Consider the following 14,552-nt stretch of genomic DNA (forward strand, 5'->3'; position numbering starts at 1 on the left):
TGCAGCATTTGCCTTGTTCTGCTTTGGGTAGCAATGCCTGGCTCAGACCATGTTTACCATGGCATTGGCCTTATGGTTCGGTGATGACAACAGATGTGGACAAGGTTCCTGCTCTGTAACAAACCACATCTGGAGCCTAAATGCTAGCAACAGTAATGTTAGAAATCATCATCTGAACTAAGGAAAACAACACAAATTGTTAGCACACAGCAGCGTAGAGGCAGCATACTGAATACACTACAAGTATTTCAGAAAGGAATTGTGATTTCCTTACTGAAAAGAAATGACCTACATAAAATGTCCATCTATCAGTACACAGTAGTATACTTTATCCCTACATACATGCATATGCGTATACATTCATTTTTATACATATACAAAATTATCATGTGTGACTTTTAACTAAATTTGCATGGAGACCAAAGGCAAAGGCTTTGGGATGGCAGTGTTTGGAGGAGACCGATGTGTCCCATCCTGTGTGTTTTGTAACAGGCAGCTGACAACCTTGGTTCCCACAGCTTGGTATCTTACCTAGGTCTTTCTCATTGCTCTTCTTAAGCAAGGGAGAACCTGACAATTTAGCTCAGCTTATCCAAAAAAGTGGGGTTGCTTCACCAAAATCCTAGAGTATAATTCTGGATGAAACCCAAGATGTTGGCACTCTTCTGAAACACCAGATAGCCATTCCCAAACCCATAGGATTTTATTTACCTGGTGAAAAACAGGCTCCATAAATCATCCAGCCAGCCTAAGCAGCTCTGCTTATTCAGGACCATTACTGCTATAAATACAGACCTTGCATGAAGTGGCAACAGAAGGAGTATAGAAGTGTAGGAGTATTGATTTATACCAATATTCCATTATCTTCCCATTTCATTAAGTATACGTTAATGACAGTTCTGGCAAGGTAAATTTCACACGGGTTCCACAGAGAAGCTGGGCCCTAAACTATACTATGCCTCTTAGGATATATGACTCTGGATTAACAATTTTATAAAGTCAAAACTATACCTATCAGCAGAGATGAGTATGCTGAAACATGCTTTTCCACAGCCAGCTGCTTTATTCATAAGCAACTTGTTCAAGTGCCATAACATTGCTATAATGACATTTCTCTGAATGTTGAGTTGCTCAGGGAAGCACACAAAGGTTAATGATGAGGAGGGAGGTTTGTCAGGGGAAAGAGTTATATGTAAATTCCTTGGCCAAGAAATGGGATGTACCGGATGAGACTGTTGTACATTAGTGAAGCAAGATGACAGGAGTTTTCATGAGCAGTAACAAGCTAGGCCAGCAATTAGTGAACCATTTTTCTGATGTAAGCCAAGGCATCTCTGTGATACCAGCCAAGGTCAGGACATCACCCTCAGCTGTCCCACAATGCAGAATGAGCTTTGCTAGTCATCTTGGAGTAGCATATTATGCAACTGGAGGACTGAAGACTGAAACTGGTGGGAGAGAAACAAACTGAGAAGACTAACTAAGGAGAGAGAAAAGGGTAAATCCATTTATGTCAGCTGGAGTACATGGAGCTCTGCCTGGGGATGCATGAGGAGCTGACCAAGAGCTTATGTGCCAGGATTAAAGGGAGGGTAGGCACAGGTGACATTATTGTGGTGGTCTGCTGCTGCCACCTGACCAGCAAGACCAGGCAGATGAGGTCCTCCATAGACAGATAGGAGTAGCCTCATGTTCACAAGCCCCGGTGCTCATGAGGAACTTCAACTACCCCAATATCTGTTGGGGGGACAACACAGCAGGGCATAAGCAATTCAGGAGGTTCCTGGAACGAGTTGATGATAACTTCCTTCTCCAAGTGATAGAGGAGCCAATAAAGAGAGGTGCTCGGATGAACCTTGTTCTCACCAACAAGGAGGGGCTGGTGGCAACTGTGAAGCTCAATGGCAGCCTTGGCTGCAGTGACCATGAAATGGTGGAGTTCAAGATCCTTAGGGCAGTGAGGAGGGTGCACAGCAAGCTCACAACCCTGGACTTCAGGAGAGCAGACTTTGGCCTCCTGAAGAATCTGCTTGGCAGAGTACCGTGGGATAAAGCCCTGGAGGGAAGAAGGGCCCAAGAAAGCTGGTTACTATTCAAGAATCACCTCCTCTAAGCTCAGGAGCAATGCATCCCGACAAAGAGGAAGTCATGCAAAACCACCAGGATAAACAAGGAGATCCTGGACAAACTCAAACAGAAAAAAGAAGCCTACAGAGCATGGAAGCAAGGACAGGTAGCCTGGGAAGAATACAGAGAAACTGTCTGAGCAGTTAGGCATCAGGTTAGGAAGGCCAAATCTCTAACAGAATTAAATCTGGCCAGGGACTTCAAGGGCAACAAGAAAAGCTTCTATAGGTATGTCGATGATAAAAGGAAGACTAGGAAAAATGTGGGCCCTCTCCAGAAGGAGATAGGAGACCTGGTTACCCAGGATATGGAGAAGGCTGAGGTACTCAACGACTTTTTTGCCTCAGTCTTCACCATCAAGGGCTCCAGAAGTCACAAAAGGCAAAGGCAGGGACTGAGAGAAGGAATAACCACACACTGTAGAAGATGAGGTTTGAGACCATCTAAGGAACCTGAAGGTGCAGAAGTCCATGGGACCTGATGAGATGCATCCATGGGTCCTGGGAGAATGGGCGGATGAAGTTGCTAAGCACTATCCATCATAATTGAGAAGTTGTGGCAGTCCAGTAAAGTTCCCACTGACTGGAAAAGGGGAAACATAATCCCCATTTTTAAAAAGGGAGAAAAGGAAGACCTGGGGAACTACAGGCCAGTCAGATTCACCTCTGTGCCTGGCAAGATCGTGGAGCAGATCCTCCTGGAAACTATGCTAAAGCACATGGAGAATTAGGAGGTGATTGGTAACAGCCAACCCAGCTTCACCAAGGAGAAATCATGCCTGAATGAATCTGATGGCCTTCTACGACAGGGTTACAGTGCTGGTGGACAAGGGAAGAGCAACTGACATCATCAACCTGGATTTCTGCAAAGCTTTTGACACCATCCCACACAACATGCTTGTCTCTAAATTGGAGAGACATGGATTTGATGGATGGACCCCTCAGTGGATAAGAAATTGGCTGGATGGTCACATTCAAAGAGTTGCAGCCAACAGGTCAATGTCCAAGTGGAGATCAGTGATGAGTGGTGTTCCTCAGGGGTTGGTGTTGGGGCCGGTGCTGTTTAACATCTTTGTTGGTGACATGGACAGTGGGACTGAGTGCACCCTCAGCAAGTCTGCCGGTGACACCAAGCTGTGTGGTGCAGTCGACACGCTGGAGGGAAGGGATGTGCCATCCAGAGGGACCTGGACAGGCTTGGGAGGTAGGCCTGTGTGAACCTCATGAAGTTCAACAAGGCCAAATGCAAGTTCCTGCACATGTGTCAAGGCAATCCCAAGCACAAATACAGGCTGGGTGGAAATTGGATTGAGAGCAGCCCTGCAGAGAAGGACTTGGGGTTTTGGTTGATGAGAAGCTCGCCATGACCTGACAATGTGTGTTCACAGCCCAGAAAGCCAACCGTATCCTGGGCTGCATCAGGAGAAGTTTGACCAGCAGGTTGAGGGAGGTGATTTTCCCCCTCTACTCCACTCTTGTGAGACCCCACCTAGAGCACTGCGTTCGGCTCTGGTGCGCCCAACATAAGGAGCACATGGACCTGTTGGATCAAGTCCAGAGGAGGCCTTGAATGTGATCAGAGGTCTGGAGCACCTCTCATATGAAGACAGGCTGAGAGAGTTGGGGTTGTTCAGCCTGGAGAAGAGAAGGCTTTAGGGAGACCTTATAGCGGCCTTCCAGTACTTAAAGGGGGCTACAGGAAAGCTGGGGAGGGACTTTTTACAATGGTATGTAGTGATAGGACAAGGGGTAACAGTTTTAAACTGAAAGAGGATAGATTTAGATTAGATGTAAGGAAGAAATTCTTCACCATCAGGGTGGTGAGGCAATGGGACAGGTTTCCCAGAGAAGTTGTGGATGCCCCCTCCCTGGAAGTGTTCAAGGCCAGGCTGGACGGGGCTTTGAGAAACCTGATCTAGTGAAAGGTGTCTCTGCCTGTGGCAGGGGGGTTGGAACTAGGTGATCTTTAAGGTCCCTTCCAACTGAAACCATCCTCTGATTCTGTGATTCTATGATTTAATGTCCTTGGCTCAGGCATATACACCAGTGAGATTCCCCCATCCCGGTCAGCATTACCCAGTGCCAAGTTTGGCCTGAGACATGTAGCAGGAAGGTTGTGCTGCTGCAGCTCCCCCTCCACATTCAGCCCTGTGTTCCTACACTCAGTTGCCCTCTCTAAACATCAACATTTTCAAAGCGTCATGTCAGAATGGAGATGTGGGTCTTTCTCTGCTTTTCGTTTTAAGTGATATTTAATTTTTTTCAGAAGTGTCCCTACTCATGACCCTAAGCCACTCACAGCTGCAGCAGATTAACCTCCACATGTCCATATTTGTGCTGGATCTTTTCCTGGGACCTTTTTAATATACAATGTCTGTCATCCTTGGTGCTGTGCCCAGAGGAAATAGAGCATCTCCAGGAATCACGTTAGTCACAGATCAAGTGTACTTCTCACATTTATTCACATCAGACTTCTCTTTCACAAAGCAACTCCAGAATTTCAGGCAAAGTGATGCAGGTGTGGAGGCACACGGAGAAGTGAGAGGCATCCATCAATGCATTTGGGTTAATTACATGACTCTGGATGTAGCAGCCTTGCATTTTTATTGACATGCAGAAATCACAGATGACCTTTATATGAAAACAGATAAACATTTGCTTCTTTTGCTCTCTGAGTTATGACACTGGTACAGTTCAGCTCCATCCAGAACTCATTAAATTAATTGTAAATTATAAACTCTTTCCCCAGTTGCTCATAATTATCCTACTATGTTTTCTTTTCAACCTAATTTTTAAATTCTTGGTCTCTGTCCAGAAGCAGAATGGACTGCAACCAGCTGAGTAAGAGCTGCTTCTTAAGAGACTTGTACATATGTGTTCATTTTTCTATTCTATAGACATATCTGGACACACATATTTCTAGTATATACTAAATTACATACATATGTATTTTAAACATGCATGGATGTACTGTTCTGTGCAGAATTAAGTATGTGCAGAATGATATGTCTGTGCTATGAGGAATCTTTAAAAATTATTGCAGAAAAACTGATAGGTAATTTTTCTGGGACATAAAAATGTCAGGGAAGTTGGTTATAAAACTTCCTTCAGAGTTATCAGATAGCGTATCTTTGGAGACAAGGGCCCTCTCATTGAATTCTTGCCTGCACTGATGTAAATAGCAAAGTTGTCCTTGACTTCAAAGAAGAAAAAGAGGATTTTTTTCCCTACAAAGAGCTGACTTTCCACAGAGATTTTTTTCTTCATCCATTAGAAGATGCTCAGTCATGGTTGGGGTTATTATGACTTTATTAAGACATAAAAATATATGGTAGCAGCTATGCTGAATTTATCTCTAGTCCTTTGGAAAACTAAAACCATATTTGCACAGTCACAACTAATGGCTGGCAGCCTGCTTTTATAAACACAATCATGGCAGCTTTATAACCATAATACGAGAGAGTCCAAGAGCAGTGCAGAAACCCAGCAACATCCACCTACCCCATAAAGGGCTCTGGCATGCAGCAGAAGTATCAGTGATTTGAAGAAAACTTCTGGCTCTGGTTATAGAAGAAAAGCAAGAGAGAGTAGAAAGGAAGTTCAAACAAATCTAGGGTTTCTCTGTCCACTTACAAAGTTTTATGTCACTCAGTTATGGAAAAGTCATGTGTAAATGCATCCAGCCAAATCTCACTGGAGTACAAATACAATACAAATACAACTTTGGGCATAGCCCTGGCTGAGCCAATGAGGCCCTTGGGTAATGCCTTTGGCTTTACCTGTGTTCTTATCACAGATCTGAATGGTCCCATGTACTTCTCCATCCTTTCACGCATGTCTCCCCACTGACCAGGACTGTTTCCTTGGGCAGTGCCTGTGTGGGCAGTGGGTGCTGTGGTGGTAGAGAGGGCTCTACTCCTCATTTTGCTCTCTTAGGCCTCCTCTCAGGAAGGGGGCAATAACTGAGAGTCAGAGCAGCCAGGATGCCTGAAATCCTTCTAAAAAGGGCACAGCAGGTTTAACCTCATGTTTCCCACAGCTGCTTTGAGAGCTGATGGGAATCCCAGACACGGCTGCCAGTTCTCGGGCGGTCTCACAGTTTGTCCCTGCCTAAAACCACCTCTGCCTTCTCTTCCTTGTCTTCCACACCTGGCAAATAAACATACAAACAGAAGGTCTGCCACCTGTCTTGGACATCATGGTTAAAAACTGCTGGTCACAGTTAAAAACAGCCTCCATCAATGTGCCTAATACTTTTTTTGGCCCTGTTAATGGTTACACAATATCCTATGGCAATGAACTCCAACACGTAAACACAGACTGTGTGAAATCCTGCCCTTTTCTGTTATTGTAATGATTTCATCAAGTGCCTCATTGTGACTGTATTGGAAGAAGCTGTGAACAGATTTACCATACTTTGTAGGCACTATGAGGACCATCAATTTATATTTTGCAGGATTTTTTTCTTCCAGGGTAAAAGCCATGTTCAGCACATTGCTTATGTATTTTAAGACCCTCTGAATTTCACCAGTTGTATGTTTTGTAGCACTCAAACTCTTTCACATATCTGCTCTTTCTCTCAATCCTCTTTTCTTCCTGCTGCCCAGCTGCGCCACCAGCCATGTTCCCAAGCTTGCTGCTCACTCCCTCTCTCCCTGCTTCCCTTAACTCATTGCTTTGCCCTTCCTGTCATGGTCTCCTCCTCTGTCACCTCTTGCAGAAGGCAGCTCTGCTCCCAGTGACCCGGACGTGACAATGACCGCTTATTGCCTTCCAAGAAATTCCAGGTCAACCTCTCTCAGTTTACAATGAGGAAATAATTTTTCCACTCTGAAGTCAAGACTGGGGATTTTTTTCTGATTTTTGCATGATCATCATTAAGGAAAGCCCACAGATGTGTCCATTTATAAGCTATTTCCCATATCTGTGCAGGACTCTGGAGTGCTAAAAGCAGCAAGTTGTCTCATCAGCACCTTTGCTCACTGACTGGAATATTGCTGAGCACTCTGTTTACATAGAAACTCTGCCCCAGTGCCTGCCTGACCCCTGACAGCTGACTCTACTGCTTGCTTTTCTCCTCAGATCACTGTTAGCAATGAGGAGGTCAGCAACCCCTCCTTTCTCGACCTGGTGAGGACTCCCCGGATGAGGAGGAACACAGTCATCCTGATGTATGCCTGGTGAGTGCCCATGTCAGTCCAGCTTGTTACCAGGGCGACGGGTTTTGAATAAAAATTCCCTTGTGACTTCTAGGGTCTATGCAGCTGCCTGCAGTCATTTATTTGCCTCTTAACATTTTTTTGCCTTTGCTGTTTAGGTTTGCAAGTGCCCTGATCTACCAAGGGCTTGTCATGCGCCTAGGAATTGTTGGAGGAAACCTCTACCTAGATTTCTTCATCTCAGGAGCTGTGGAGCTGCCTGCTGCTCTTCTAATTTTAGTGACAATTGATCGCATTGGCCGGCGCCTTCCCTTTGCAATAAGCAGCATTGTGGCGGGAATTGCATGCCTCATTACTGCCTTCTTGCCTGAAGGTAATCCCCTTCCCAATGTCAGGCTCTTAGGTCAACGACTTCTCTCTGATATCCCTTAAGCAAGGACAGCAGGACACACAAAATTGTAGATAAAAGTAAAATGTGTCTGGGGATGCAAGCAGTACTGCAGTCATGGAACAACATACTTTATTTGCTTGTAGATTGCCCTGGGACGTGTAATGGCCATATCTTTGATGGATGTGAGCAATGGCTGGGTGTAGTCTTAGGGAAAATGTGTATAAAGGCCCTGTACTGCTTTTGAAGGCAAATGCAAAGGGAGAGTATACAAACATAAAGGAAAAATACATTCCCTGACTTGGAAGACACTTAATGATATAAGAAACCAGTGATTTAGCTGAGGCAGCTTGGTAGTCTTCTCACTAGCAAATAAAGCAATGCAAACCGCAACACAATGTAGGGTCTGTGGCAGACAACATGGAGATTGCTGCCCTGCCCTCACCCTCCCAGGGGTTTGTACCATGTTAAGGGGTTGGAGGAAAGGTACGGCTTTTGAATAAGTCATTCTTATCTGGTTTCAAGGACAACTGAAAGGTCTGATATTGCACACAGACTTCCCAGCACTTCTGTTTTTTCTTTAAATTGTTTTCCCTCCTGTGTATTTCTTTTAATCCCTGGGGAAGCATTTGGAGGTGCTCTGAGGTGAATGTTACCGTATCAGCATGCTTTGCCTTAACGTAGCTGGGGACTGGCAACTGAACAGACATTACAGAGACTTATTTCTCCCCAGGGATGTTCCTGTCAAAGTAAGGTACAGTCCTGGCCAACCTTAAAGGTTTTAGTTCCTGAAGTTATATCACAGGGCAATCATTTTCCTAGAGAATAGCCATGAGAAATCACTTCAGGAGTATGTTGTGCCCTTGAAAACAGGCAGGTTTGTGGTGAATGTAAAACAAAGTCCTTCAAAGAGGTATGTTGGTTCACCTCTGTCTCAGTTAAGCTCCCTTTAAAGGGATTCCTCCAAAAGTACTTAGAATTAATACTGTGTGCTTGAGAAGCTTCATTGCTTTAATTGAAGCAGAAATGATGGGGAAGGGAGAGGGACAATCAACAGTCTGTTCCTGGTGCCAGCACTGGTGGCTGTGTGATTGTGCCCTGGGATATCACATTGTTGTCACTTGTTTGCATTCATCTGTTTGACCACTGAAGCCCATGAAGACTGACTCTGCTGTCCTGGCAGGTTTTCCCGAGATCCCCCGCTCCTGTGTGCCTCTCAGAAGAGCAAGTGGATGCCAGCTGCCCCGTGCTCCTGGGGCAGCTACCCTGACACAGGGCAGGGCAGTTCAGGCACAGAGGACCTGGTCACCATGTGACCTGCTGGCTTTGCCAGCATCATTTTCCACCTGTTAAAAAAGTACAAAGGTCCTGCTGGGACAGCAGGGTCTGAGGACTGTTGATCACCTGGAGCTAGGGCTGTTGCAGGTAGAGAAGGAAACAAATAGTGGCACTGGGGGATTACTCCTGCTGCAGGACACCTGCCTCCAGCACCTTCATGTATTTTGGGCCACACCATACGTGGAGCATGGTGCGGCAGGTCTGGGGTTAGAGCAGAAGCATTGTGTGGGGCTGGCACGGCCTGAACGAGCAGAGAAAGTGGTGGCCTGGGGTCAGCAGGATGCTGCCACCAGCCCACTCTCAGTAGTGCTGAGGGGACCCTGCCCAGATGAGCAGAGGACAGCCTGGGGATTAAGATACTTGGAGATGGGACACCTGAGGTCCAAGTCCTGCTTTCAAGAAAAGTCTGTTTATACAGATGGGAAAAGCTGCACTGGCAGCTTGTGAGAGCTCTGTCATGATGGGGTGCTCACACAGTTCGAGTCCCCTGGAAGAAGGAGGAGGCACACGGACATCACCCTCACCTTGGGGGTCTGATGGACTGAAGGGGTGCCAGGGAGAAAATGTGGATTTGTTTTGTTCTTTCCAGCCTTTGTTTTGCTTGCAAATGTTTGAAAACAGAACTTTTCAGGGGAAAGGCAGTATTTTGCAACATGGGATTAAATTTGATGGGGGTTTGTTTGGTTGTTTTGGAAGGGAAATAATCTCAAGCATCTCATTTTTTGGTTCAGAGCAAACTGAAATGTTTTCTTGTTCTTCCTATTGAAGTTTTGAGAAAACACAATCACTGCCAAAGCCCTCTTCAGTGGCAGAGCTTCCCTCCATGCCAGGTTCAGGCTTGTTGTGTCTCTTGCCTCCCCATCTGCCCAGTCATGGTTAAATCATACAGGAGACTGTCTTCTCACAAGGGCATTGAAGAAGTGCTTATTGCATTCCTTGTGATGATCCTCCAGAGGCCACCGGCTCTCCAGAGAGGGCACTCGGACTGCTGAGGGGTTGCACATGGTGAGACTGGATGGCTCTGCCCTGCAGTGCAGATGTGACCATCGCAACCCCTACTGATGTATAAGGGCTTTCTGCTGATGTACACAGGGCAGAGGCTGCACACCAGAGCTCGAGTGGAGCTGTTAGAGCTGGGCAGAGCCACCAGGGCAGCGTAAGGCCCTGGGCTGGTCATGTCAGGTACAAAGGCAAACACCAGGGAAGGGAAGGGGGAGGATGGCCAGGAGTAGCATTATTAGGAGTGTGTCAAATGTGCAATTGCTAGGCAAATTACGAAGTGTAGCTGGCCTGCTCTAGGGAGATTTATTTTACTGTAGCATCCCTGAAGGTGTTTAAAAGCCATGTAGATGTGGCCGTTAGGGATATGGTTTAGTGGTGGACTTGGCAGTGTCAGGTTTGAGGTTGAACTCAATGATCTTAAAGGTCTTTTCCAACCTAAATGATTCTGTGATTCTATGCAACTTTAGAGGTATCCTCTTTGTGATCAGAAGACTCTGGGAGATGACTCAATGGTGTTTCTTACAGCATAACATCCCTGTATAAATAAATGCTCCTTTCCAGAGCACAATGTGCACGTGGTCATGGAAGCTTATAACATTCATTCTCCTACCCATGCTGTTATACCCCACCAGCATCTTGAATCAACTAGAAGTGATTTCTGATTCTCCAAAGCAGCCTCACATGATGCTGGAAAGCAATAAATGCCAGTATAGATTGATATCTACAGCAGTGGCCTTTCAGTCTGATTTGCGCTGATCCAGTGTTTCTGTGATGTAGCTTCTGCTGACAGGGCCTAGGGCTCTCAGAAATTCTCTGCTTCTGCAGAAAAGCACACTTCACCTGGGTTTCTTTTTGAATTAACAGATATCCCATGGCTTAAAACAACAGTCGCCACGCTGGGAAGACTGGGCATCACGATGGCTTTCGAAATAGTTTATCTTGTGAACACTGAATTGTACCCTACAACACTGAGGTATGTCAAAAGATCCCAGGACTCTTTCAACTTTTCCCCCTGCTTTTTCCCAATTCCCTATTTCACTGCTGTTTAGTAAAACTTGGTTTTCTCCAGTTTCCTAACTGAATAGCCACTGCTCAGTGTGGATGGTGCATACTGAAAAGATAATTTTTGAGCTAAGTCTACCTTCTGCTCCTTAAACTGCTGGTTCATCTGTTTGGTAGCATCTCTCAAATATCTGGCACTATTTTTCTTTTGCAGAAACTTTGGTGTTTCCCTGTGCTCGAGTTTGTGTGACCTAGGTGGGATCATAGCCCCATTCCTGCTTTTCCGATTAGCAGCCATTTGGTTGGAGCTACCTCTAATTATTTTCAGTAAGATTTGATTTTAAATGTACTTTTGGTTTAAATATCCTCCTCCTAACAGAGCTTGTCTTTTGGGGCAAAAGTGCAGTGTGTGGCCTCATCTCCCCCTCAGACCAGCCCCTCTGACCCTTCATGCCTAGAGCAAGAGACTGAACAGCAAATAGGTGAAATGTGAGTGATTTCATGGCATGCTATGGAAGAGTTCAGGTCTGCTTGGGTAACTTGGCTGAAAGAGCATAAAAGAAACTATGTGAGGTGCTTCAAGACTGAGAAACCTTCCAGTTAACTTCTGTAGTTGCAGAAAAGTAAGCTTAGTCTCCCAAGAGTAGAGGTCAATGTCCTTTAAAAAATACTTGGTTTGGGTTTTTTGGTAGATACAGTTATGATTATGGATGTTGTATTAACTGTAACTTCATATTCCTGTCAAATTTTTTTCCTCAGTTGCATTTTGGAAAAAATTACCCCTGTGGAGTTATTTCCAACAAGGAAATAAGCGTCTGTGGCTAAATCAGACTTTCAGAAGATACATGTGACTGGGAAAAAAGCAAAAGGGATAGGATAGAATAAGAAGGGCAATTGGTGCTAATGACAATTTTAGCTGAAAACAAAAATGGAAAAACAAAAGTAACTTTAAAAGATTACCATTATTCCAAGAATAGACACATGTAGAAGTACGGTGTTCACATTATCTAATTCTGAAATTCTGTTGGTGCTGAAGGACATATGGATTCCCTCTGTCTTGAGTAAACAGCTACAAAATCAGAGAGGATCAGAGTACTGTGCAACAGTCAGGCAACATTTCACTTTTTACTCCAGCCCTTTTATTTTTGTCTTATTACATTATTTAAATTATGTCTATTCAGGAAATTATTCCAAAATAACCATTCCTGATGAACTATTTCAGATTGGCTCTGTATCTGAATGCGCTTTCCCAAGGATGAATTTGTATTCTGAATCACATAATCTACTTTGTTCATGGAGACACGAAGAGAGTATTTCAGGAAAATCTCAGTGGTCTCAAGAAACACATGATAGAGCCCCTTGAACAAAAGCAGATTTTTCTTATGTGAGAAATACCATCCTGGTTCCAGCGCAGTTTGTATGCACTTGCCCATGTGCACTTATCTCAGGTTTTTGACTTCTAATATCTCCCTTTTGGGGCAATTCAGGCTGCAAATGAACCCTAGCCCTCATTTTTTTTTTTTTTTCTAATAGGTTAAATTAATGTAGCATAAAGGTGTTTTGATAAGAGTAGGGTAATCAGAGATAGCTGTTGCACTTTAGAAATCTCACTTCAACCTTAATCTGAATAAAATTTCTTCAGTTGATAAATCCTGAAAATAAGAAAAGTAACAATTTTCTTATTACTTTTGTATTTCTTCAATGTCCATTGTAGGTATTCTCGCAGTTGTCTGCGGGCTCCTAGTGTTGCTTTTACCAGAGACAAAGGGAATCTCCTTACCAGAGACAGTGGAGGATGTGGAACAACTTTCAAGGTATGATACATGTTTTCTTACTTTTACTTAGGTGAGGTTTCCTGGGGTTATTCTCCTCTGACCTTATCCGTTGTCATAAATGTTTTCCAAGTATCAAAGTAAATTCCCTAGTCAGGTTGATGTTGTGAGCAAGTGATATTTTTCTCGATAGAAATGTGAACTTTTCAGTACCACTAAGACAGATTGTTAAAAAAAAGTATGGGGATCGAATCTGTATTTTTCTCATAGAGACACAAAGTTGTCCTATGCACCTCTCGAAGCAGAAAATAATAGTGTGCAAGAGAGATACTGCAAAATATAGCCTGCAACTCTCTGCTCAAGAAAACCAGCCATTACCTCAGTCAATGCATCCTGTGAAGAAAAGCCCTTGATCATGGGAGCATTCCACAATTTGTGAAGTCATTGGAAAGTCACATACAAGATGAATTTATAGCTGAGCTTTCCACCTCCTGGCACACAGCAAGCCAGACTCTCCACTGCACTGCAGGTGAGCAGGAAACACGTTGGCTAAATTTCTTGAGGAGCTAGTGCTATATGTTAATGTTTCAAGCAGTGGCTTTGGATATTACATCAACAACTTTTGCTTGCTTTAATGTACAAACTAAAGAAAGAGGAAATTTTCTATGCAGAAAATAAATGTTTCAGTACTGAAGCTTGGCCTACAACTTGGACTACATCTTTTCCTGTTTCTTTCACCCTTATATGCCTCTCCCCTTCTGTTTCTTCAGTCATTTTGGTAAATGTGGCAAGAAATGGAAACACCGGGACACCAACTCTTATATTTGACCGTTGAAGGACAGCACTCAATGAAGAACCGTGTTCCCATACTGGGAATTTGTTCTCCAGCTGCCACCACTTCAAAATTTGCTGCAGAGTATGGCTTAAACTCCATGTTCTTCTTCGAAACATAAGGACATTTAAAACAGAGTGCATTTTTTTATAAATATGGAATAAATTCTTTTTTTTTTCTGAGTATGCTGTTTGCAGGAAGGGAGCACTCTGTAGTTCTTGGTAGAGAACAGAACAGATTTAAAAAGATGCACTATCCAGCTCAGTGAGCTTTTATTTATTTCTTTATATATTTGAGCCATATGTTTATTTCTATTGTTAGCATGTACCTTTGGATTTGAAACGGTACTGCATGTTCAAGATTTGGATGAATTTGAGGAGGAGAGGATGAGTATTTCAACCTGTTCTCCTTTGCCCCTGGAGAATCTGGACAAATAGAAGATCTGGTGGTGCAGGAAGGAGGATGATGATTGGGGTGGCTCTTTCTCTGGTTGGGAGGGGTGGGAATCAGAGGCGTGCATCAGGACACCTTTGCCCTGGTCTTATCCTCTCCCCCAGCAAGCCTCTGCCACAGAAGCCCTGCTTCCCTCCCTCTTCAAGGGCTTTCTGAAATGTGGCAGCAGTCCTCCTTCTCCTCGCCTTCCCAGGCCTTTATGTAGGTGTCACATCCTATGCAGAGCATTAGCTCTGCAGGTCCGATTGTCCTGCTGCCTATTAGTGCCTCCCCCAGACCCAGCTGGGGTTCATGTGACACCCTGTTGTCCTGTTGCCCGGCCAGGATTCCCCGTATCTCTAAGGGAAGGGCTTCTGCCTTCTCTCCCTTGCAAGCAGATAGCAGGGACAGCCTGCCTTCCTTTTGAACTGTAAGACCTTCTTCATCAAGCACTGGGTCCTGGCCACTGACCAGTAAACAGTAGACTTCTTACAGTGAAAG

General features: G+C 44.5%; 1 protein-coding gene across 4 annotated transcripts in view; it reads left to right on the forward strand.

The window, feature by feature from the left end:
- SLC22A3 (solute carrier family 22 member 3) overlaps window positions 1-13,801 on the forward strand; it is a 33,733-nt gene extending 19,932 nt beyond the window's left edge. Inside the window, exons 6-11 of one of the 4 annotated variants that reach the window (XM_074862970.1) lie at window positions 7,209-7,306; window positions 7,444-7,658; window positions 10,878-10,986; window positions 11,230-11,342; window positions 12,730-12,829; window positions 13,558-13,801. In XM_074862970.1, the coding sequence (XP_074719071.1) occupies window positions 7,209-7,306; window positions 7,444-7,658; window positions 10,878-10,986; window positions 11,230-11,342; window positions 12,730-12,829; window positions 13,558-13,615 (693 nt within the window). In that variant the 3' untranslated portion in view covers window positions 13,616-13,801. Of the gene's footprint in view, window positions 1-7,208; window positions 7,307-7,443; window positions 7,659-10,877; window positions 10,987-11,229; window positions 11,343-12,729; window positions 12,830-13,057; window positions 13,345-13,557 lie in introns of those variants that run through there. The other 3 variants (XM_074862969.1, XM_074862972.1, XM_074862971.1) reach the window with 3 other exon arrangements.
- The last annotated feature ends 751 nt before the right edge of the window (window positions 13,802-14,552 follow it).

The sequence above is a fragment of the Strix uralensis genome, chromosome 3, assembly GCF_047716275.1.
Source record: "Strix uralensis isolate ZFMK-TIS-50842 chromosome 3, bStrUra1, whole genome shotgun sequence".
NCBI lineage: Eukaryota > Metazoa > Chordata > Aves > Strigiformes > Strigidae > Strix > Strix uralensis.